Raw genomic sequence first — 22,596 nt, forward strand, 5'->3', positions numbered from 1 at the left:
GCGCTGGGTCTGGGAGATGAAGGCTTCGGGTCCTAGAAGCGCTGCTTGGGACCCCCAGTTCCAGGTGGGCTGGACTTGCGATGCTCCCCTACAGTCCAGGGAGTGAGAGGCAGCCTCCTGCACCCGGTGGGTGGTAAGAGCAGCACGGGCTTGGCCACCCGTGGGCCTCATGTAGGTCTGGAGAGGAAGGCAGAGTCTGGGCAGGACGCCTGGAGTCTGGATGGAATTTATTGCTCTGAAGGCTCCCTGAGTTTTAAGGTCTTGAACGTCAACCCACATACTTTGGCAGGGGCAGATGCAAAAAATAAAGCCCCAAGCCTACAGGAAATAATCTGATCTGCGGAGAGCTGGACGGGGAGTGTGAAATGGACAAAACATCTGGGCCAAAGCCTGAACAAACAAACAGCAGGCCGGAGAGCGGGCCCAGCCCAGGGCCTTTGACGAAAACCAGGTGAGACCACTGCTTGGGGAGACACAGAAAACTCCAGAATGTCAGCTTCCTTCAAGGCTGCATCCCTCACTGGTACCTGAGCAGGTAAAGTACAAGAGAAATCCATCAGCAAAGGCAACAAGAGGCGGGGGGGAGGGGGGGGGTGCGGGGGGGCCGGGAACCAGGAGGCCAGGCTATCCAGTTAGCTCTGCCATCGATGCTGAGTGACCTAGGACAGGTCCCTTCTCTCCCTAGGCCTCTGTTCAGGTGAACACAGGGTTTAAACACTGTGCCTCCGGCTCTGCTGGCCGCTCCACTTCCTGGTGTTTAGGCAGCCTCCTTCAGACAGGAGCCTCCTTCAGACAGGAGCCTCCTTCAGACAGGATGCCCGCTGCATTCCCTTGTCAGTTATCGCAACGTGGCAGGGCCCGGGACGGAAGTCCACCGAGGCTCCGTGCACAGCTGGTGCCGCGTGTGGCAGCTTCCTCCGCCTGCACACCGGACACCAGCACCCCTTTCTAAGACCTCCAAGCCCCAGTATCTGGGCAGGCTCCTCGGAGACCCGTCCTGGGGAGTGGGGGTCCGGGATTTAGCGTGTGGACCGTGTGGCACCCACATGGCTGCGGGGCTGGCCCTGGTCTGCTGCACTGCAGTTCCCCCTGAAGCAGAGGGAAAGGCTGGCTCCCAGGTGCCTCCGGTGCCGACCCCGGGCTGCGTCCAGCAGAGCGTTGGGACCTCTTCGCTGGAGTCCTGGCCAAGGCTGCTGGACTTGGCTCCCACTTGAAAGGCGACCTGGGCTGACACTGCGGCATTTCCAGCTCTGGCTGCAGCAGGGCGTAGGGGAGCTGAGCAGAGGTGGGAGGGAGGTGGGATTCCAGAGTAACCCCAAGGCCCACGCTCCAGGCGGCCCCACGTTGCCCTCCCCGCCCCCCCTCCACGGCACACCCGGCCGCCCTATTAATAGCCCAGCTGTAAGAGCGCCACCGCCTTCAGTTTCCATTTCACTTGCACTGGATCTGACTGTCCCCGTGGGGGCAGCTTCCTTGCAAAACAAACAGCAGAATCAATATCTCCTTCGCCAGGGGAGGTGTCGGGTCTTCGATGACAGGCCAGGCCTCCCTCCATCCCTGCCGGCTGGGCCCAAGGCGAGGGGCACACAGCCGCCAGGCCCTTTGCTGCCTCAGTCCAGCGATTTGATTACATCAGACGAACAGACATTTATTGAGCACATTCAACACGTCAAACCCCACTGGGCCCGAGGGAGAGAAGGGTGAGTTAGGCGGGTCCTGAGCCTGAGGAATTACGGTGCGACGTGGAAGCGGGCAGACAGGATGCGGCCAGGAGGACCCGAGCCTCAAATCATCCACCTTGGGGCTCGGTCGGGGCCTGATACCAAGGTGAACCGGACCCCGCACCCCCACAGCGCTCACCGTCTGAGGGTGCGGGGAGACCGTCTCCCCGGTCTTTGTCGAGGCAGCACCCTCACCGGGCCTAACAGGAGCGCTGGGGGTGAGGCAGCTCATCTGGCTGGGGGGTCTCCAGGTCGGCCCAGCAGTCTCTCTGCCTCCGCTCCGTATCCTCCAGGCGCCGGTGGAGACAGCCCTGACCCACTCGGGCCTCAGCCCCCAGTGCAGGAACCGTCCTCGCTGGAGACGCGGATCTAAGCTGCAGCCCTGGGGATTCTGAATCCATCAACTGGGGCTGGGGGAGAGGCGGCATGTGGGACTCTGCCTGCTCCACGGGCACCTCGGGGTGGGGGGGCTGGGGTCCCTGGGAAAGGCCCCTTCAGCCCTCTCCCCCTGCATCCCCCATGGCGAGGGTGTCAGCAGCTGATGAATGAAACGCTGTAGATGCTCTCAGGGTGAGACTGTGTGGGCAGGTGCTGCCAAGCTGACCCCAGGCCTCCGGACCTTGGGGCTCACTTCTCCACACCCCACATCCTGCACACCTGTGTGTGCCAGCCTGGCTCCGGAGCATCGCTCCTGCTCTGCACTCACAGGCCTTAGAGTCCATGGAGCGCGAGTGTGAGAGTGTGTGTGCATCAGAATCCTGGGTCCGAGAAGGATCCAGATTCCACATTCCCCAAGATTCTAGTCCAGCCGAGCCCTTCACCTGTCCCTCAGGTGCCATGAGAGATGTGAGGGTGATGGGAGCGGGGGCTCCAGACCCACCATCAGCCGTGTCCTCCCAGGAAGGCTCGCTCATGTCTGTATGCTGCTTGACTTGCTGACCATCCTGACCCCCGCACCCCACCGGGACCACCATGGGCAGGGTCCACGTCGGCCTCACCCCTGACGTGCCCAGTGCAGAGCCCTGCCACAAGGGCTGCGCCCAGGCCAGGCACCAAGATGTCGCCCCTCAGTGAATGTGGCTGAGCTGTCACCGGGCCGCAGGCAGCCCCCACCTGGCCGCCAGAGCCTACCCTGTGCCAGGTGCCTGGCCTCACAAACAGTGCTCCACCTGGCACCAGGTGGGGGCAATGGGGAGCCTCTTTCAAAGGGAGCCGTCAGGAATTTGGGATTCAGAGCGGTTTTTCCATTTCAGGGCTTGGAGACACTCCTCACACAGTCTCATTTTTGTCTATAAACTGGGAGCCCATGCGACTGCTTAGCCAAGGAGAGAGTCCATTGCTCTGCCTCCTGGGCCTGCTCCGTGGGTGGTTCTCCCACTGGGCAAAGGGCGAGGCCGGGCACCATGCAGCCCCTTCCCAATTCAGCCTCCCTCCCGAGGCCCGCGTGGCATCCAGCTGCGCAGTGGGGAGGCGGGAGGAAGAGCAGGCCTTGCCACGGGGTCCCCACGAGGGGACGGGTCAAGCCCAAGTGCACAGTGGGGGCGGGGACTCCAGAACTGTCCTCGGTGTGTGTGAAGACTGCGGGTGGGGTGGGACGCAGGTGGACCTGAAGACAGGTGGGTCAGGGGCGCGGAAGGAGGAGCGAGGCGGTCCAGAAACAGGGCCCTGGCTGGTTTGGCTCAGTGGATAGAGCGTTGGCCTGCGGACTGAAGGGTCCCAGGTTCGATTCCGCTCAAGGGCACATGTCTGGGTTGCGGGCTTGATCCCCAGTAGGGGACGTGTTGGAGGAAGCCGATCAATGATTCTCATCATTGATGTTTCTCTCTCTCTCTCTCTCTCTCTCTCTCTCTCTCTCTCTCTCTCTGAAATCAATAAAGAAATATATTAAAAAAAAAAAAAGAAAAAAAGAACAACGGGCCGGAAGCCACGTGAGCAAAAAGCCCCAGAGGGACCGGCACTCGGCCGTTCCTTCTGCAGCCCCTGAGGTTTCTGTCAATCAAAACGAGACCACTTGCCCTGCCTGGTCAGACTCGGGCTTCAGACCCCGGGCACGGGGCGGCGGCCGGTATGTCTCAGGGTAACGAAGGAGACTAATGGGGAGCGGTGCTTCCGTCCCCTGAAGCTCCGATTAAACCCTGGGATATGGGTGACACGTACACCGAGGAGGACACAGCACAGTGAGAATCCTGCCAGCAAACATTCTAAAATATTCATGAAACACGGGACAAGGCCTGACTGTTAACGCGGCGACTGGTTCGCTCCAATGGAGTGACAAATGGGCGCCAAGCACTGTCATCTGTCCCTTTGATCTTTCCAGGTCCCGCCCGAGAGCGGAGGGGACTGGCAGGGGGGACCCGGGCGGCGGCCCAGGGAGGCTGCAGGGAGGGGCCGGAGCAGCGCCCCGGGTGGCTTAGATTTCCATGTAAGAAGGCGAGAAAACAGTGCATTTCTTCAGACTATAAGGCAAAATAATTGATTCTCCAAGTCTTACTCCATCAAAAGTGATTAGTGGGGGGCCCTGGGGATCCCGGCAGCGCACCAGCCTCTTTGTGAGGAGCATTGTTACAGCACAGATCTCAGCGAACGGCGCAGGCAAAAAGCAAACTGTTAAAGAAACAGTAAATTGGTCTTTGGAAGAAAATAAGGAGGAAAAGAATAAGACGAACTCCAGGCTTCCGTGGTTAAGAGCTTCCTCGGAGCTTCCAGACACGCTGAGAGGAAACCACGGTGCAAAATTGCTGCAATTTCACAGGGCGCCTAATTAAAAGGAGCGCCGCGAAGGCCCTTTTCTTCCGATGCTGGGGTTTGCTTCTTTCGGCGCAGAGTTCACAAGTACGACAACTCAAGGACAAAGAGCGATGTCCCCAGACAAGTAGCATCTCGGCTGCAGAATTACTGCTTTTCTGTCCCTCCGTCCCATCAGGGTCGCCGAGGCTTGCCATGTGCGGCTGCTAGGCTAGGAACTGGGGCCATGGAGTGGAGGAAGACGCTGGCAGGGCCGTGGGGGGCGGGGGGGGGGGGGGGGCGGGGGAGGGAGTTCCGACCACTAAACCACAGCGTGTATGGCGTGTGCTCAGGTGCCGGAAGCCGGTCCATCCTTGCTGTTTCAAGGGACCTGGCGTATATAGCATACTGTTCTTAATATGTTTGCTCCCCTTAGTGCTATGTGTTTTAACGAAGGTCACCTCTCAGAGAAAGGTTGTTTCCCCAGGTAGGGATTTTTCCCTGAAGTTAGGGAGGGAATAAAACCCCTTAACTAAGTGCCAGGCGGGTAATTAATCACTTTAACTACGAACAATCATGCTTAAGCTACATAATCTTTACTCCTTGGAATGGAGATTAGAAATGCCCTAACCTTTGGAATAGAGATTGATAGGATTGGAATCAACTGGTATAAATACAGATGTAACAAGACAACAGCACACAGAACCTAGACACAGAACCTAGACACAGAACCTAGACACAGAACCTACACAGAACTTAGAGACAGAAGAACTTCGCTGGAGAGAACATGGCAAAAGATCCTGGACAGAAACTGGCCACAGAACCTAGAGACAGAACCTAGCGAGAGAACCTGGCTGAAGAACCTAGAGACAGAACCTGGCTACAGAACCTGGATAGAACATGGCAAGAGAACCTGACTAGAACCTGGTGACCGAACCTGGCTGGAGAACCTGGACAGAACCTAGCGAGGGAACATGGCTACAGAACCTGGCTGGAGAACCTGGACAGAACCTAGCGAGGGAACATGGCTACAGAACCTGGCTGGAGAACCTAGCAAGAGAATATGGACACAGAACCTGGCTGGAGATCCTAACCAGAACTTGGCTGGAGATCCTGACCAGAACTTGGCTAGAGATCCTGGCTAGGCTGCTGATCAACTGAACTCTGTCTCTGTGTCATTCCTTCTTCGCTGACTCCGTCCACACCTTTGGGGACCCCTGGACCTGCTGGGGTTGGACCCCAGCACTCAGGCAACAGAGCTTGCCGCCCCCTGAGGACAGCAGGTCACCAAACACAAGGCCCTCTCCCTCCTACCATGTTGGCCAAGTGGATGTTCCATGAGTCCATCTATTACCCTTATTTTATATTTTGTTACTCCTCACCTGAGGATATTTTTCCCATTGTATTTTAGAGAGAGTGGAAGGGAGGGAGGGGAGTGGGGATAGAGAGAGAGAGAGAAACATCCATGTAAGAGGGACACATCGACTGGGTTTCTTCCACATGCGCCCCGACCAGAGCCAGGGATTGAACCTGCAACCCAGGTACCTGCCTTTGCCCGGAAACTGAACCCAAAACCTTTCAGTGCACGAGCTGGCGCTCTAACCACTTGGCAGCACCAGCCAGGACTATTTCCGGGAGCAGGGGATGGGGTTTCCTTTTGGGGTGAAAGAAATGTTCTGGAACTGGAGAGGGATGATGGTTGTCAGACCTTGTGAACGTACTAAATGCCACCGAGTTGTGCAACTGAAGATGGTGAATTTTATGCGTCTGCATATTTTACCCCAATTTTAAAAAAATATATTTTACTTATTTTTTACAGAGAGGAAGGGAGAGGGATAGAAAGTTAGAAACATCGATGAGAGAGAAACATTGATCAGCTGCCTCTTGCACACCCCCTGCTGGGGATGTGCCTGCATCCAAGGTACATGCCCTTGACTGGAATCGAACCCGGGACCATTGAGTCCGCAGGCTGACGCTCTATCCACTGAGCCAAACCGGTTAGGGCTGCCCCAATTTTAAAAAAGTGATGTTTTCCAAGGTCTCACTTTCACTTAAGCTCTGGGTGCCGCTTCAAGGGTTAGCCGACCGCCCCTGAGAAAGGAGGCAGCCTTCCGAGTGAGGCCTCTCAGAGGCCGGCCACTCGCCCTTCTGCACAGTCCTGGCCCCGCTGGACTCCAGCCGCGGAGAGGGAGCGAGGCCCCCAGACCACATGCCAGCAGCCTGCACGGCCACCACAAACCCTCCCAGCAGCTCCGCCCACTCCCATGCCAACGCTCTCCCGTGGCAGGGCTGCTCCCTCCCGTGAGAGGAGCCTGCCATGGTGAGGAGCTCACTTCTGGGAGGCGGCTGGGCTCAGCAGTCTCCTTCCCCTCACTCCGCAATGCCTCCCGACACCATGGAGCCAGAGCTCTGGGGAGGCGCCAGGACTGGGGGTGCGGGGGAGCAGGAAGGGAGGAGGTGGACGTGGAGCTCCCGTCAGACTGGCCGCGGCCCTGAGCCACATCCTTCCCTTGGATTTGAACTTAGCCACCCAGCACTGGACTCGCCTGAACCTCCCCGCTTCCCGTGACTGTGCAAATATTTAGCTTCACCTTCGTCCAGCCGGCAGTCCATCTGTTCACACGCTGGCCAGACCGAGGCCTGATGGCACGGAACTGACCCAGAAGCAGGTATAATCCTCTCTTCTCAATGTGCTTAACACCATCGATAATCTTGTCACATAAATCTCCTGGTTAGCAGGGAGCAGGGAGCTGCAGCGATCGCTGCTCGGCTCCAAGAATCTTTCAGTGGCGGATTCCGCCTCCTGTAATCTATCTCCTTTCTTATACCGATTTCAGCTGCCATGTTGCTGCGCGCTGGCGCGAACCGCCCTGACCTTTGGAGGCACCGGTTTTCGGAGCAGTCGCTTGCACGCTGGGAAAGCGGAGCCAGTCCCTTCAGTCCTCTGGGCTTCCCGAGGGACCCTGGCGTCCCTCTGCACACCCGTACCCGCCGACGGCAGTGTCTGCCCTGGGGTCTGGTGGGTACGAAGGTCTGTGTCTTCCACTTCACCTCCTTGTTTGAGTGCAATTTCCGGCACCAAGGGCTGCTGCCCTTGCTTCTCGGTCCCCACGTCATCGCCCAGCCTCTGTGCCTGGGACCCCTGCACTGCCACCCTGGGGTTGTAATGTCACCAAAGGCTTGGAGGGATGGGATTCGCTCAGACGGTTCATATGTCCCTCTAAAGCAGCGGTTCTCAACCTGTGGGTTGCGACCCCTTTGGCAGTCGAACGACCCTTTCACAGGGGTCGCCGAAGACCATCCTGCATATCAGATATTTACATTACGATTCATAACAGTAGCAACATGACAGTTATGAAGTAGCAACGAAAAGAATTTTATGGTTGGGTCACAACAGGAGGAACTGTATTGAAAGGGCCAGAAGGTTGAGAACCACTGCTAAAGAAATCAAACCCGAGTCACCCTTGCTGGTTTGGCTCAGTGGATAGAGCATTGGCCTGTCGACTGAAGGGTCCCAGGTTCGATTCCCGGTCAAGGGCACGTGCCCGGTTTTGGGCTAGATCCCCAGTAGGCGGCATGCAGGAGGCAGCCAGTCAATGATCTCTCTCATCACTGATGTTTCTATCTCACTCTTCTTCTCCCTTCCTCTCTGAAATTAATAAGAAAATATATTTTAAAAAAGAAGAAATTAAACCCAAGTCGTTAAGTCACGACCAAGACCAAAGTCAGCAGTGTGAACGCCACAGGCGGTGCCAATTCTTGCCCAGTGTCGATTCTCTATTCCCAGAGTTTCTGCCCTTCTGATCCCCTGAGGGTTAATCCGGGAGGAGGGGGCCTTTTTGCAGGAGCCTGTTACACAGCGCCTGTCTAATCCCTGCTGGTTAAAGAATAAAAACCCTTTGGCCAGCACTGCTGCCTGCTCCAGTATGGGCTTTGGGCCGCCAGCAACAGCTGGGTAAACAATTGGGCTGCAACCTAATTTCATACCCAGGCTCAAGGGGACAGCTGGGAAAAGACAGACCCCAGGCCCACGAGCCTGCCTGGAGCCTGCCTGGGGAGCTCTCGATTTCTCGAATCGGCCCATAAACCTCGTCTTCATCTGGGTACAGTGCCATCCAGGTGCGCGTGTGGCTCTAGAGAGGCCTTCTGCCCGGGGAGGGCCCGCCTTGCGTCACTGGGACCGACACCTGCTAGAAGTCGCACAGTCGAGGCGCGACCTTTGAAGACGCGGAATGTCCGAGACCACGGCCCTGGCAAATGTTTCTCCTTTCAATTACCGGGAGATAAAGAGGAGTGGCGATGGCAGCACAGAGAACTGTCTTCTGCATTAGAGTCTGTGAGAAGAGGGAGCAGTGAGTGCTGGGAGCTTTTATTTGGCTTGTGCGGTTTTTTGATTTAAAGAATTTCCTCGGTGGCTCTCTGAGTTTGATCAAGAGCCTTTTGCCGGAGGAGGAACCAGCAGAGCCTGTCCATTCCCATTTTCTCACTCCGGCTGCATCAGAGGCCTGGCGGAGGCTCCCTTTAAATGGAGGCCACAGCAAAGCCTCGCCCTCACGCACCGGGCCGCACGCACAGGCCCGCCTCTCTCTGCGGACACCAGCACCTGTAGACGACGCCCGGCGCCTTCGCCTTCCGAGGGGACGCCGCTGTGGGCTGCGAGAGGGGCGTGGGAGCTCTTGGAGCTTCTTGCTTTAATCGCCCTTTGAACGTTTTCCAAATCCGAGGCCAGACGCCGCAGGAGGCAGGTGGGGGGTCATTAGAAAGCTCGTAGAAACATTTTCTGACCTTGAGGAGAAAGGTGTGATGGTGTTTCATTTCCACGCAGCGGAGAGGAGGTCAGCAGGCCCTCCTGCTCCTGGATGAAACTCCCCGCATCCAGCCCAGCCCCCCAGGTGGGCCTCCTGTAAGGAGATGCCAGGAGGAGAGCCTGCATGGCGGCAGCAGTTTCCTGGGGCGGCCCCTACCGATGACCACAAACGGGGTGGGGTGGCTTAAACAACAGGAAGTTACTCTCTCAGTTCCGGAGGCCCGAAGTTCAACATCAAGGTGTCTGCAGGTCACACTCCCTCTGGAGGCTCGAGGGGAGAAAGAGCCCCTTTGTCTCTTGCGGCTTCTGGTGGCTCTGGGCGTCCCTTGGCTTATGACAGCGTCACTCCAACCTCCGCTCCGTCTTCATGTGGCCGACTTCTCGTTGCCTGTGTGTCAAATTCTCTCTCCTTTCTCCTAAAAGGATCCTTGTCACTAGATTCAGGGCCCAGATGATCCCATCTCGAGGACCTTTCCTTAATTTCACCTGCGAAGACCTATCCCCAAACAAGGCCACGTTCAGAGGGTCTGTGCAGACATGTGATTTGGGGGCCACTATTCGAACCACTATACAGAGAGTGCTCTCTCTGAAAGTGAAGTCCTGTCCATCTAACCCTGCTTTCTGATCGATTCAGAAATGTAAGGGAGAGAGGGTTGTTCTGGAGGAGGCCCGTCCTAAAGCATAGCTCAAAGCCCCACTCCAGTGGCCCGGGGAAGCTGAGAGGTCTTAGCGACATCACAAGTGGCCACAGGACAGGGTTGGGGCCCAAGCCTACACCCCTGTTGTGTTCTCAGCCCACAAGGCCGATGGTTGCCTGCATCCTGCGACATTCCCTGGTGGGCAGGGCCATCTCAGGCAGATGAGGGAGCATGCCAGTCCTCGGGGAGCCCCCAACACCAACACTTTTTTTTTTTAAAAATATATCGATGTGAGAGAGAAACATTGATTGGTTGCCTCCTGCACAGGGATTGAACCCACAATCTGGGCATGTGCCCTGATCAGGAATCGAACCGGCAACCTTTGGGTGCCTGGGATGACGCTCCAACCAACGGAGCCACACCAGACAGGGCCCAACACCACACTTGACTCGTAGGCACCTTTGGGCCTTCACACTCCCCACCCTCCATCACTGCTCCTGGCTCAGGGTTGGTGCCTAGAAATGTTAAATAACAATAATAATAATAACACATCTGAGTGTGACACTTTAATGGCCACTCTGTCATTTTCCTACTTTATTTCTGAGGTTTTAAGAACCGTGCCCTTCCTGCACAAAGCATCAGGGTGCATTTATATTAAAAAATGAAACTAATTAAAATGTTTGAAAACCATAAACCACACCACCATAGAACAGCAGCAGCCCTATTTTTCCAGTCTAAAAAGATCATTTCTGCCTTGTTTCATGGCTTCCCCTGATGAGCAAAGTACAGGAGTTGGGGGCGCTGGAGGTGGGAGCCTGGAAGCAGAGGTGCTGCCTCTGCATGAGGCCTGGTTCCCCAACTTGCATGGCATCTGAGGGGCGCGAGGCCAGGGCAGCAGCCTGAGGGCTGGACTGGGTCAGATGGGGAGGCTGGAGGTCACCAGAACACTGCTGTAGACATTTGCATGTTAATCCACGCAATCCCCCCTCCCCCAGCCCTCCCACAGTCCAGAGAAAGAGATGGTATTATTTACAGACGAGGAAGCCAGGCTCTGAGAGGGTAAGTAACTTGCTAAAGGTCACACAGCTTCAGAAAGTAGAAGGGTCAGGACTTGAACTTGGGCAGTCTGAATCCGGAGTGCGGGTTTCCGATCCCATCCCTGTGCAGGCAAAGAGGTGTGTTAAGTACTTATAGATCTGGTGTGCAGCAGGCATGGCAACCAGGATTGACTAACGTGATTGGCTGATCGCCCAACTGATCATTTAGCCCTGACTGCCCCTTAATGGGCAGCCCCCTCTCCTCTCCCTGGTCGCCCCAGGCATGGCAGCCAACAGACGTCACACTTGGAAACCTGGAACCACCCCTCTAATGACAAGGGGAGTCACCGATTCACCAACCACCAGCTGTTCCGAACTGCCAGCAAAGTTGGCAACGGTCATAGAACTTCTTCAGGCCCTCCAGTCCCCCCTGGATGGGGCGGGCTCAGCTACAGAGGGACTTCTGAACAGTCAAAGCCAGGACGCAGGATGGGCGTCCACCTGTTCTGGCCAGTTCTGCACGTGGGGCAAGACTCAGGGCTTCTCCCCCTCTCCTTCCAGGGTTTCCCAGGCGCAGCCACTCCTCTGCTCTGAACTAAGTTCTTTGCTTTGATAATAAAAGCTAGAACCTGGCCCCAGCCAGGAGGCCCCATGTGTCTTTCACGGGGGCCGGGGTGAGGGGGGTGGGGGGGGGGAGACACTAGGGTCAGAGGCGAGAGGCGGCTCAGCCAGGACGGCAGAGCAGGGCTGAGAAGCCACTGGGGTGGGTGTTGTCTGGCCAGAGCTTGTTCCGCGACGGCCGAAGCTGCTGGTGCTTGAGCGGCGGCCTGCCCGTGGCTGCACTGGGCTCAGATCCTTGCCCGAGGCGGGCGTGAGTGAGTGGTGGTGGGCAGGCAGCTGCTGACTCGGAGATGCGCCAGAGCCCACCCGGGCCCCGGCCACCTCCCAGCCTTCCGGAGGCTGGAGGCGAGGGACATAAATACGGGGACTCAGAAGATGGTGCAAGAAAACCCAGAACCTCACGCCGGAGGCGGCAGTCACTCATTTCTGCTGGAGGAAGCCTCTTTCTGGACGCGTGATGCTCACTGTTCGGCGCCGTCAGACCTGCCAGGTGCAGGCTTTCCCCGCAGCCGGATCAGCCCGGCGAGGGCACTGCTGGGATCTCAGAAATGGATGATCCCAAATTTCAAGCGCCAGTTTCTTCTTCAATTATTTACAAGGAATACGATGTGGTGCCGTAGAATCTGATTCATAATGCCTTTTTAATGCCTTTCGAACGCAACGTTCACGCCATTCCCTTCTAATCTCGGCAGATGACAAGTTGTCACAATTGAATTCCCATTAACAGGAATTCTGGGTACAGTATGGTCTGTCCAATATCCTCCCCTCAGCCTGATATTGTGGGGGAATAAAAATCAGACCCTCAGCATATCCCCGACGCCCAGGGCGACGGCATTGTGGGGTCTGTCTGCTCCTGCCTCGGGAGGGGGGAGGAGGCGCCCGTGCTGGGCAGACAGTGGGCAAGGCCCTCGAGCGCAGTCGGGGGGAGCGGTGGCAGCATGAGTCTCCTCCTCCACGGCTTCCTCAGCATCACGCCACCTCAGAGCACAGGTGTCCCCACCCCTCGCGGACCTGTATCCCCACATCTCAGCACCACACCAAGGAACAGTGAGCTGGACGGCCTGTGCCCACCGTGCCAGCCCGGGCATTGTGTGGCCTCACTGTGGTTACAGAATGAGGGCGGTCATGGCACCTGCCTCGAACAATCCTTGTGGGATGCAGGGGGTTAACCTGGGCAAAGACACTTCCTATAGAGCCCTGGCCGGCTCACAGCAAGCACTCAATACACATTAGTGATGGTGATGATGATGAGGGGGGTGGCGGCCACCCCAGACGTGTAGCGCCCCGGCTGGCTGGCGGTGGCTCTGCGCTGCGTCCTCGGGTAGCTTTCGAGTGCACGGGGTTACGGAGCACCTTGTGCGAGGAAGGCCCCCGCTCTAGCTTGGTGTACCCCAGCTGCTGGTGAGATGTGTAACCGCCACTGAACACAGCGCAGAGGAGGCTTCCCTCACATCCCCCGCTCTTGGGGTGCTGGGGGAAATGACCACAAACAAGCCCACCGGTGGCTCCAGCTTCCGCCAGGACCCTCCTTCTCCAAGGCCTGGCCTTCTCGCTGTGGGTGGCAGTCACCTCACTGTTGCTGGACTGGGTGGGATGGCTGAGACTCCTCCACGGCAGCCAGGCTGCCGAGCGTCACCACGGGGAATCCTCAGTGACATGGACCCTGCCATTACCCAGGCGGCCCTCCTGGGTGCTGGGCCGCCCTCCCCCCACGCCTCAGGAGTTCTCCCCACATGCCAATCAAGCTCAGGCTGGTCTGCACTAAGTCCATCATTTGATTGGCCTCCATGGTGGCTACTGTGATCGGCACTTCCATGTCTCTCTTTTTTAAAAAAAATATATTTTATTGATTTTTTACAGAGAGGAAGGGAGAGGGATAGAGAGTTAGAAACATCGATGAGAGAGAAACATCGATCAGCTGCCTCCTGCACACCTCCTACTGGGGATGTGCCCGCAACCAAGGTACATGCCCTTGACCAGAATCGAACCTGGGACCCTTGAGTCTGCAGGCTGACCTCTATCCACTGAGCCAAGCCAGTTAGGGCACACTTCCATGTCGCTTAATAAAGGAAATTACTTGGTGTGTCGACTCTCCCTGAATTTGTGTTTGGAGGAAATTCTCCTCCTTGAAATTAAACTAAATCTATAGAAGCTGATGGTGAACATATGACACTGAGGGGCAGTACGCTCTCCTTTTTATGTTTATTTTTAGCATTGCAGACAGTTCCCTGTTAGCAAATGGGTTGAGTTCTGCAAGTTCATTTGTAATTTGGCTGTTTAGATTTTGGAACATACTTTCCCCATAAAAAAAACCACCAACCCAATGTTATAAATGATGATGAGATTTGTAGGCTAGTCCTCCAAAGCCTATTAAACCCTATCATGTAGCTAAAATGCTGTCCTTTTGCACTGAAAAAAAAAATTGTTTAATTGCAACATGAGTAATTAAATGAAACAAGGAAAACCATTAAAAGGGAATAAGAAGTAGATTTATGTGCATCTAGAAGGATGCTTTTTGCAGAAACCCTAATTCGATTTAAGAATAGGCCTCTCCAAGGGGCTTCTGGGGGACGGCATGGGATTTAGACTATGAGGGAGAAAGAGCCACCAGGTTACTGAGCATGTGCACCCCACAGCTGGCTCCCTTTCCTGACTGCAGGCTTTTCGGAAAGTCTTCTGGTCAGAATTCATTTTCCCACGCTCCCGGTGTGGATGGGACGTGTGGAGGCCCAGGTGTCTACAGGTCACACGTGTCCCAGATTCCCTACCCGGGGCCCCACGGAGGAGAGTGATAGACTGAGTCTTTCCTTCCCGCCTGAGCCATGGAAGCTGGAGGGTAAATAACCGTTGAAGCAAGTGCTGGAAACACTGGGGATGTGTTGCCAAAAGGATCACCAGTTATGCTCCCATCCTTCCGGGTCTGCCCCTTAGCAATGGGGGTTCTAGCAGAAATGCCTCAAGCAGAGGCCCCAAAAGCACGATGCGCTGAGCCTTGCCCTCTTGCTGCCCTTGGGAGCCTGAGACCGCCTGTGATTGAGCCTGAGCTGCCCGGATGGAGGAGGACCGGCCACACGGAGAGGAACTGAGATGCCCTGGCCGACAGCCTGCCAAGCACAGAGAGTGAGTGAGGCCATCCTAGATCAGCCACGAGTCTCGAGCCACATGTCAACTGACAGCTGATTACAGTCCAGAGGGAGAGCCCAGCCGAGATCAGCCGAGCCAGCCCAGGCCAGAGCTGGCAGCCATCCACAGAGCTGACATTTTGGGACGCGTGTGATGCAGCAAAAGCTAACACACACATCTGACTCCAGTCCGTAACCTCTTCTGATAACTTTCCTTGGGAATCGAGATGATGGCTCATCCCTTACAAATGTAGGAAAATACACAATCTCCTCTCCTCCTTTTGCCTCCTGCGTCAGAAATTTAAGCAGGAATTGCTCAGATCCACCCCCCCTAAACTGCAGGCGTTGACACAGGTGCTTTAGAAGTCATGACATTTTTCAGTTCTGTACACAGTTCGTGACTGACAGATGGCTTTACGTCAACGAAGATCCAATCCATGCCGTGGCTACCAGGTAAAGTGCACGAGCCCAGGACAGGCACGCGCAGGTTGTCTCACACGCATCGCCAGTGCCTGATGCTCTATCACAAGGGGTCACAGATTGTCGTGCGCGGAGCAGGAAGCAGGCTTCGGCAGAAAGTCACGCACAGTCTGGAAACTGACCACCAGAGGGGCTCCCGGAGTCTCAGCAGCCTTTGGTGTTGCAATCCTCCCTCTGTGTGACGCTCCTTCACCAACTCAGAGACTCCCAGAACCACAGGTGAGGAGGGGCCTCCTGCTCATTCCCTCGACTCCCCATCGAAATCCCAGACCATCTCCACCAAGAGGAACACGTCTCCCGAGAATGGAGGGTGCATGAGGAGGACACTGTCTCCAGGGTCATCTCCGTGGTGACACATACCCACCCTGAGGAGCCCCACGTGCTCAGAAATGTCCAAACTCTGGGTGCCTCGTGCTGAGGACGGAGCCTGCCGATTCCCGGGGTTCCTCGGGCCTCGGTGCCGGCGACGTCTCTCCCTGCCCGGCCCAGATGTACTCTCCAGGGCTTAGCTCCCGGGAACGATGGGAATGTTTCAGGCCGAGGGCTCCGGACCACAAGGAAACAGCCCCCAGTGCATTTCACAGGCATCCGCTGGGATTCTGCAAAGTCCATTCTTTTGAGAACAAAATTGCATTTTATGAAGCCGTCCCTTTTCTGTTTCCTCTGTCAGGCAGGTTTGCTGAGAATAATTTAAATTTCATGCAGCTGCCACTGCGGGGCAGTGCGGCTCCCTTTCCATCCCACAAGCAGGTCTGGCTCTGGCGCACAGTCTTGGTTCTGCTTCTCAGCTCCAACCCCCCTTCCCCTGGGGCCTTGATCGCCCAGAACTGAGTTCGGGGGTGTGGAGGGTAGGGGGCAAGGGGGGGGGACTGGGGCTGCCCCAGCTCTCAGCTCCGCCTGGGGCCACCTCAGCCAGGGGAGGGACAGTCCAGTGAGCCTCCCACAGCTCTCCAGCATCAACTGCAGGGGGGCTTGCTGCTCCCCAAATGCCAGGATGCTCGGTCCAACCAAATCTCTGATTTGACTTTTTTTCTTTTATTCTTTTTTCTGATTTAACTTTTTAAATTTAACGTTTATCGAATGCTTAACAAGAGGCTTGTGCTGTTCTAAGCTTTTCGACACATGAATTTAACCAACCCCCACAACGTCTCCGCGCGGAAGATGCGGCCCACGGTGTCATCCTTCCCACTTTGTAGACAAACTGAGACTCAGAGAGACCCGCGGCTCCTAAGTGGCAAAGGCAGGATTCTAACCCAGCTCTGACTCGGAGCTCGAAGCCCTCACAGCTGTGCATTCAGGATCCACATAGCCCTTGGCCTAAATTCCCCACCGAGAACACAAGAGGGAAACACAGAGTCCCCACGTCCTGCTGTCGGTGTGTTCAAGGAAACTGCGACTTTAAGGGAAGCGATGTGTAAGGAAACCAGGGTTACCACCGGCTAATTGCTGTAAACAAGAGTTAAGTCCCTAAGGCATTTTCTGGTCACAAAAACATCACCAAACTTCTAAATAAAGACCCCAAACACTTCTAATGCTAAACACTGAAATAAATGTGAGTATGCACACATTCGAGAAAGGATGAAAACAAGTAAGAATTCTTCCCCAAAGGGCTTATTCTAGCTCCAGGTGGCAGTGGTCGGAGCCTCTCCTGGCAGCTCAGGGCGAAGGTGGGGCCCCCCTGAACCGACTCCCTTCCATCACAGCCCCCCCACAACGCAGACAGGGATTGTTAAGGTGCCTACTCACCTCCTGTGAACGTCTGCGGGATGTGGGAGGAAACCCGAGTCCCCAGGGAAAGCCCGCGCGGGCGTGGGGAGAACATGCAAACCCCACACAGACGGTGGCCCGGCCGGGAACCGCCTTCTTCCGTGTCGATGTTATAATGGAACGAGGCTGAGCAAGCTAATCGATGACCTGCTATGAACCCATTTTCTTGCTGAAAGTCGGCGTTAGCAGGCAGCCAGGTGGGTGAGAGGAGGGGAGAGGTTATCCTAACCGTGCCATGTGGCTTCCAGGGTGAACGCAACAGTACGCCCGATAGCCGGGGCGGGAAAGGAGCCAGATCTGCCGGTCCTGCTTCCCACCCCCTGAGGGACCCCGTCCTGCTTCCCACCCCCTGAGGGACCCCGTCCTGCTTCTCATCCCCTGAGGGGCCCCGTCCTGCTTCTCACCCCCTGAGGGACCCCGTCCTGAGGGACCTTAGCAAGTCTTCTTTTCTTTGGGTCACACTCTTCTGACCTCAAAATAGAAAGGCTGGAGGGCTTGGCCACCTGCTCCTGCTGGGCTCTGGGGACCCGTGTCCTGGATATTCAGCTGATCCGGGCCCCAGGGAAGCAGCTGGTTGGTCTGAGCCATGAGTGTGTGTGCAAGAGAGAGTGGTGTGTGTGTGTGTGTTGCATCTGGCCAGGCCCTCCCCTCCTCAGCGGCCCAGGAATCTGTGCTTGTCCTATTGGCCTTCATCAAAAGCCTGCAAGCAACCCTCAGGCCACAGAGACGCGAAGAAACAGAAAAGTCACCTCAGGCCCACAGGTAGCAGCAACAACAAGAATCGTGGTCTCCCACTAACCAGCTGCAGGGAGCACAGCCAGCCTTGCCCACCCCTGAGAGTTGGGACCACCCCAGGGCTTGGCCGGAGCAGCCTGGCACTGGAATGAGCTGGCGACCAGGCCTATGGGGCTGCAGAGGGGAGACGGGGAGAGGCAGGCTGTCCTTCCAATGCATGGTGGTCCAGGGTCCTGTGGTTGCCTCCATGTCCAGCTCCATGTCCAGCCCAGGAGGGATGCCAAGGCCTGACAGTGCGGACGCCCCGAGTCCTCAGGGGGCTCTGGCCCACATGTGGCACTAGATGTCTCACCAAGGAAGCCAGGTCCATACGCTCAAGCAGCCTTTACCATGCTCCGGGCAGTGGGACACACACGGGTCACACAGCTCTGCTCTTGGCTCCCCCACCTCTTGGCTTCCACGCAGCTCCCTCCCCACACCTCTGCCTCCCTCAGGAGTGGGGTCTCAGTCCTGTTTACACACTGGGCTTTCCTTTGAGGAGAGGGTCCCAGGGCTGGAAAAAGCGTTAAAATCCCTTCACTCAGACATCCGGCTGAGCAGGAGTGCAGATTCAGGTCCAGCTGGGTGCCCACGAGATGCCCTCCTCCTCTAGCCCCTCCGCTGCCATGCCACCTTGGTCATACCGTGCCTCTGTGTCACAGGTCACCTTGAGCTCCGACCACTCAGAAACACAATTTCCGTCCCCCACCTGCTTGGGGCCTCGCTCCTGTTTCTAATCTGAAGACGTACCTTGCCCTCTTGGTAAGGCTAGAAATGATCCCCTTTCCTTGTGGGAGGCATGGACTGTGTCCCCCAGGTCTCACCTGGGTACCGGTGACCATGGGGATGGCAGTGACAGCCACACCGATATAGGGCTTACCATGTGCCAGGCTTGGCTCTGTCCTGAGCCCATTACATGTTGTGTCTTAGCCCACACAACCCTCACAACAACCCTGGCAGGCAGGTCCTTCAACCTGTTCCCATCTTGCAGAAGCGAGGCCCAGAGAGGTTAGGTGGCTTGTCCAGGGTCGCTCAGCTGGAAAGTGATGGAGCAGAACTCAAATCCAGGCAGGCTGGCTCCGGAGTCTGTGTTTATCCACTCACTAAGCTGCCTCTGCCAACAACCTCAAGGGGAGAGACATCCTCAGGTCATCTGGCCACACCGTCCAGGCCACACATTCATTATGTCTCGGCCCAGGAACTCCCTGAGGGCAAGAGCCTGCCCTTGGCTGCTCAGCAAAGACTCCCCTCGCTTGTTGACCAGGGAAACCACAGACTCCTCAGTGCAGCCGCCAGTCAGTTGATGTGGAACTCGCATGGGGTTAGACAAATACGCTGGGGGACTGGCATGTGGGGGGCAGCGGCCAGGCCAGATGGGCAGAAAGGCCCTGCAGCTCAAATCCACTAACAGCACCCGGGACAGAAGCCACGGCTGGCCGCTGCCCTCCCTCTCCCCTGCACCCCGAAGATGCCAGGCGACCCGGGCACCTTTGTTGGAGAGACAAGCCCCTGCAGGAATGAAACTGGGCTGGGGCTGGTTACAGAGGACGAGTGCGCCAAGGGGCTGGCAGTCCTCACGGGCGTGAACTTTCGGCCCTCTCCCCCGCCGCCACTCAGCTCAGCCCTTGCCCAGCTGTTGTTTTCCGCCCGAGGCTGGGTTTCTTCCCTCCCATGTGCTGTGGGTTGGGGCCCGGCCAGACAGGGATCGCGAAGGTTGAGCTGCCGGGAGCAAAAGTAGAAGCTGTGTGGGCAGGGCAGCCCTGTGGGAGGCCCCACTGCTGAGTCTCCACCCCTTCCCTGGCCTGGCAGAGCCCAAACCCCTACCTGGTTTGGGCTAGCCCTAAAAAGCCCTAAAAAGCCCCTCCCCCCGCCCCCACCTGCTCCTGGAGAGGAAAGAAACCATGGAGTGGGCTCCTGGGTCCAGCTCCTCTCTCCCCACCTGGAGCCCCCGGCAGTCAGCCCCAGACTCTGCCACTTTCCAGATGGCCAACAGCTGGCCTGGACGAGTGGCTGCCAGATGTGGCCAGCGGGGCCGCCGCTGGCTCCACTGGGCAGAGGTCACCACATCGGAGCAGTCCCGGGGGCTGGCGCCCAGGGAAGGGATGTGTTTGGCTAGTCTGGGGGCAGCGTGCCCCAATACCCCCCCATCTCCTCTCCCAGCCCACATTCCTTGCCTCTCCACCGCAGTGGGGTGGCGTTTTCATAACAGGAAAGTAAAATCAATAAGGCGCTGCAGCAAGACGTCAGCGCGCCGCGAGCTGGCCTCCGATAGCTCCATTGTCTCGGCCTCGGGCTGCGCGCCGGCAGCTCTCAGTTATTAACGGGAAGCAGGCTGAAGGGGGGTTTTGAAAATCACAGACACAAAGGCGAGCACACCTGGAGCGCGGCTTCCCGACGGCGCGAGCACCGCACAATGTCTGGGGCCCGGCCCCCCGCCTTTAACTTCTCTGGCAACTTCCATGAAAGCAGGAGAGAAAAGACCAGACATGCCTGCGCACACAAACACACACGCACACGCACGCTCGGGCTCCCGGGGGCGGCTCTGAATGGCGGGCAGAGGCACAGGCGGCCTCGGAGGCCCTGCCTGGCCGGCCGAGGACACAGGATGACGACGCATGGGCTTCCTGCCACCAGCCGTGGGCCTGGGCTCTGAGCAGCATGACGGGGACCAGCTAGACCCCATGCCAGGCAAGAGCCTTGGTGACATTTTCATTTCGACGTCGTGGGTAGCAGCACAGCCTGGCACCTGCTGTCCTTATTGAGGCTGGAGCCACCCCCCAAGGAGAGGAGCAACCTGGAGTTCATGCCCCCGAGCCCGACGGCTGGGGCCAGGGCCTGGGTCCCTGACCTTGACCGGCTTTCACGGACGCGGTGTGCCTCGGTATCCTCAACTGCAAGAGGAGGGTGGCGAAGGCACTGACCTCCTGGGTTGTCTGGGGCTCGGAGCGGACAGTGAATGTGCGCATTCCCAGCACCATGGTGAGCCAGTGGGAGCTTTATGTTCATTTGTGACTTATTGCTGGTCTGCCTCTTCTTGCAAACCCAAGTTCCTGGCGACTCCAGGGGGCTTGCCTGTCTGCACTCACCTCCTTAGGGATCCTGTATTGCCCACTGAGTTTCCCCGTCATTGCACTCATTAAATAGCATTTAACGAACGTGGCACCAGACAACGAGTGTCCTCAGTACCTCCTTGTTTTCCTACAAGCTAGTCACAGAGAGGCACCTTATAAAAATAAAAATAAAACCACGTGAACGGAAACAGCTGTCCAGCCCAGCTCTGTGGAGACCAGTGCTCCGGAGAACACAGCGCCCAGTGCCGCAGTGCCCAGTGCCCAGCGCCCAGCGCCCAGCGCCCAGCGCACAGGCTGTAAGCCCGCGGAGCTGGCCTGGGCCTCAGAGAGGACACAGGTCTTACCTTGGTGGTGGTGGCAGAGGCAGAGCTGGCCACGAGGCTGGTGATGGCCTCGCCACTGCCGGTGGTGCAGGGCGCGGGGGCTGTGGCGGGCGTGGGCAGCCGGGAGGGCACCACTGGCAGGGGCAGGAGGCCGGGCCGGGCGCTGAGGCTGCTGGCTGTGCCGCCAGCCCCGGTGGTGGCGCTGCAGATGCTGGTGGTCCCATGCGTCCCGTTGGCACTCCACTCGCGGCGGTCCCAGCCCACCCGGTAGTCTCTTTCGAAGCGGCTGTGGTGCCGGGACATCTCGGTGGGCCGCGGGGGCGCCTCACGGGGAAACAGAGGCCGGACCTGCGGGCAGAGCGGAGGGGAGGGCGGTTTAGACAGACAGCAGCCCTGCGAGGGCGCCAGAGGCAGCAGCGCCTTCAGCACCTCGTAGGCACCTTCTCTGTGTGCGATCGCAGCTCTCACGTGCTAGCGCATTGCACGCTCCCAGCAGGCCCACTATGCGTGGATCATTAGCCCCCTTCACAGACGAGGGATCAGTGATTTGTCCAGGACCCCGTGGCACAAGCGAGGCAGCCAGGATTCGCACCCAGTCACAGCTTAAAGTCAGGCTGTGTTCCGCCTGTCACCCGGCCCTGAACGGCTCCGTGTACGCATTTTCACTATGGTTGGGATTTTTTTTAAAAAATATTTTTATTGATTTTTTACAGAGAGGAAGGGAGAGAGATAGAGAGTTAGAAACATCGATGAGAGAGAAACATCGATCAGCTGCCTCCTGCACATCTCCTACTGGGGATGTGCCCGCAACCCAGGCACATGCCCTTGACCAGAATCGAACCTGGGACCTCTCAGTCCGCAGGCTGATGCTCTATCCACTGAGCCAAACCGGTTTCGGCTATGGTTGGGATTTTATCCTGACGTCCTCACCAGGAAAGCAAGACCCCTGGACGCCTCAGGCCACGTGTGGGGTGATAGCAGCCATGCCTACACTCTCACTTTCCAGTGGACAAGGCCCCTTCTGTGAATCTCACTGATCCTCTCAGTAGCTTGTGAGTTGGCGAGAGATGGGTCACCTCCAATTTATGGGCCAGGGAGCTCATTACGAAGAAGTGGATCCATGGAGGTCAGAGAATAGGCAGGTGAGAATGCGGCCAGGACCTGGCCTTCCTGCTGTAGCTCAACACAGGACTCAGGTCTGAAAAGGTGCTAAGCCTCCGGGAGCTAAGCGTTCTCCTTTTCAACCCTATGACTCAACCGTCGCCACCCGAGACCCCGTGCTCCCCGGCTCTGATAACCAGACCAGCTTGCATGTGACTCTCCTGAATATCTGAACATAAGGCCCTCCGTGTTGTCATGGAGACCTAGACACACCAGGATCCTCCGAGGGCGTTCAGCATCAGGAGGACCGCGTTTTGCTCAGCATTACGGTGATTGGCCTGGCTCCCAGCCCAGCTGGACCCAAGTCCCCCTCAGTCAGGAAGGATGTAAAGACACAGGAGGGGCTGTCT

At 57.2% G+C, this 22,596-nt stretch overlaps 1 protein-coding gene across 1 annotated transcript in view; it reads right to left on the reverse strand.

Moving 5' to 3' along the window:
- KLHL29 (kelch like family member 29) overlaps positions 1-21,427 on the reverse strand; it is a 114,771-nt gene extending 93,344 nt beyond the window's left edge. Inside the window, exon 1 of the mRNA XM_081101491.1 lies at positions 21,107-21,427. Within this exon, the coding sequence (XP_080957617.1) occupies positions 21,107-21,388 (282 nt within the window). The 5' untranslated portion in view covers positions 21,389-21,427. The remainder of the gene's footprint in view (positions 1-21,106) is intronic.
- Between the last annotated feature and the right edge of the window lie 1,169 nt (positions 21,428-22,596).

This window comes from Myotis nattereri (genome assembly GCF_964212035.1).
Source record: "Myotis nattereri genome assembly, chromosome: 10".
Taxonomy (NCBI): domain Eukaryota; kingdom Metazoa; phylum Chordata; class Mammalia; order Chiroptera; family Vespertilionidae; genus Myotis; species Myotis nattereri.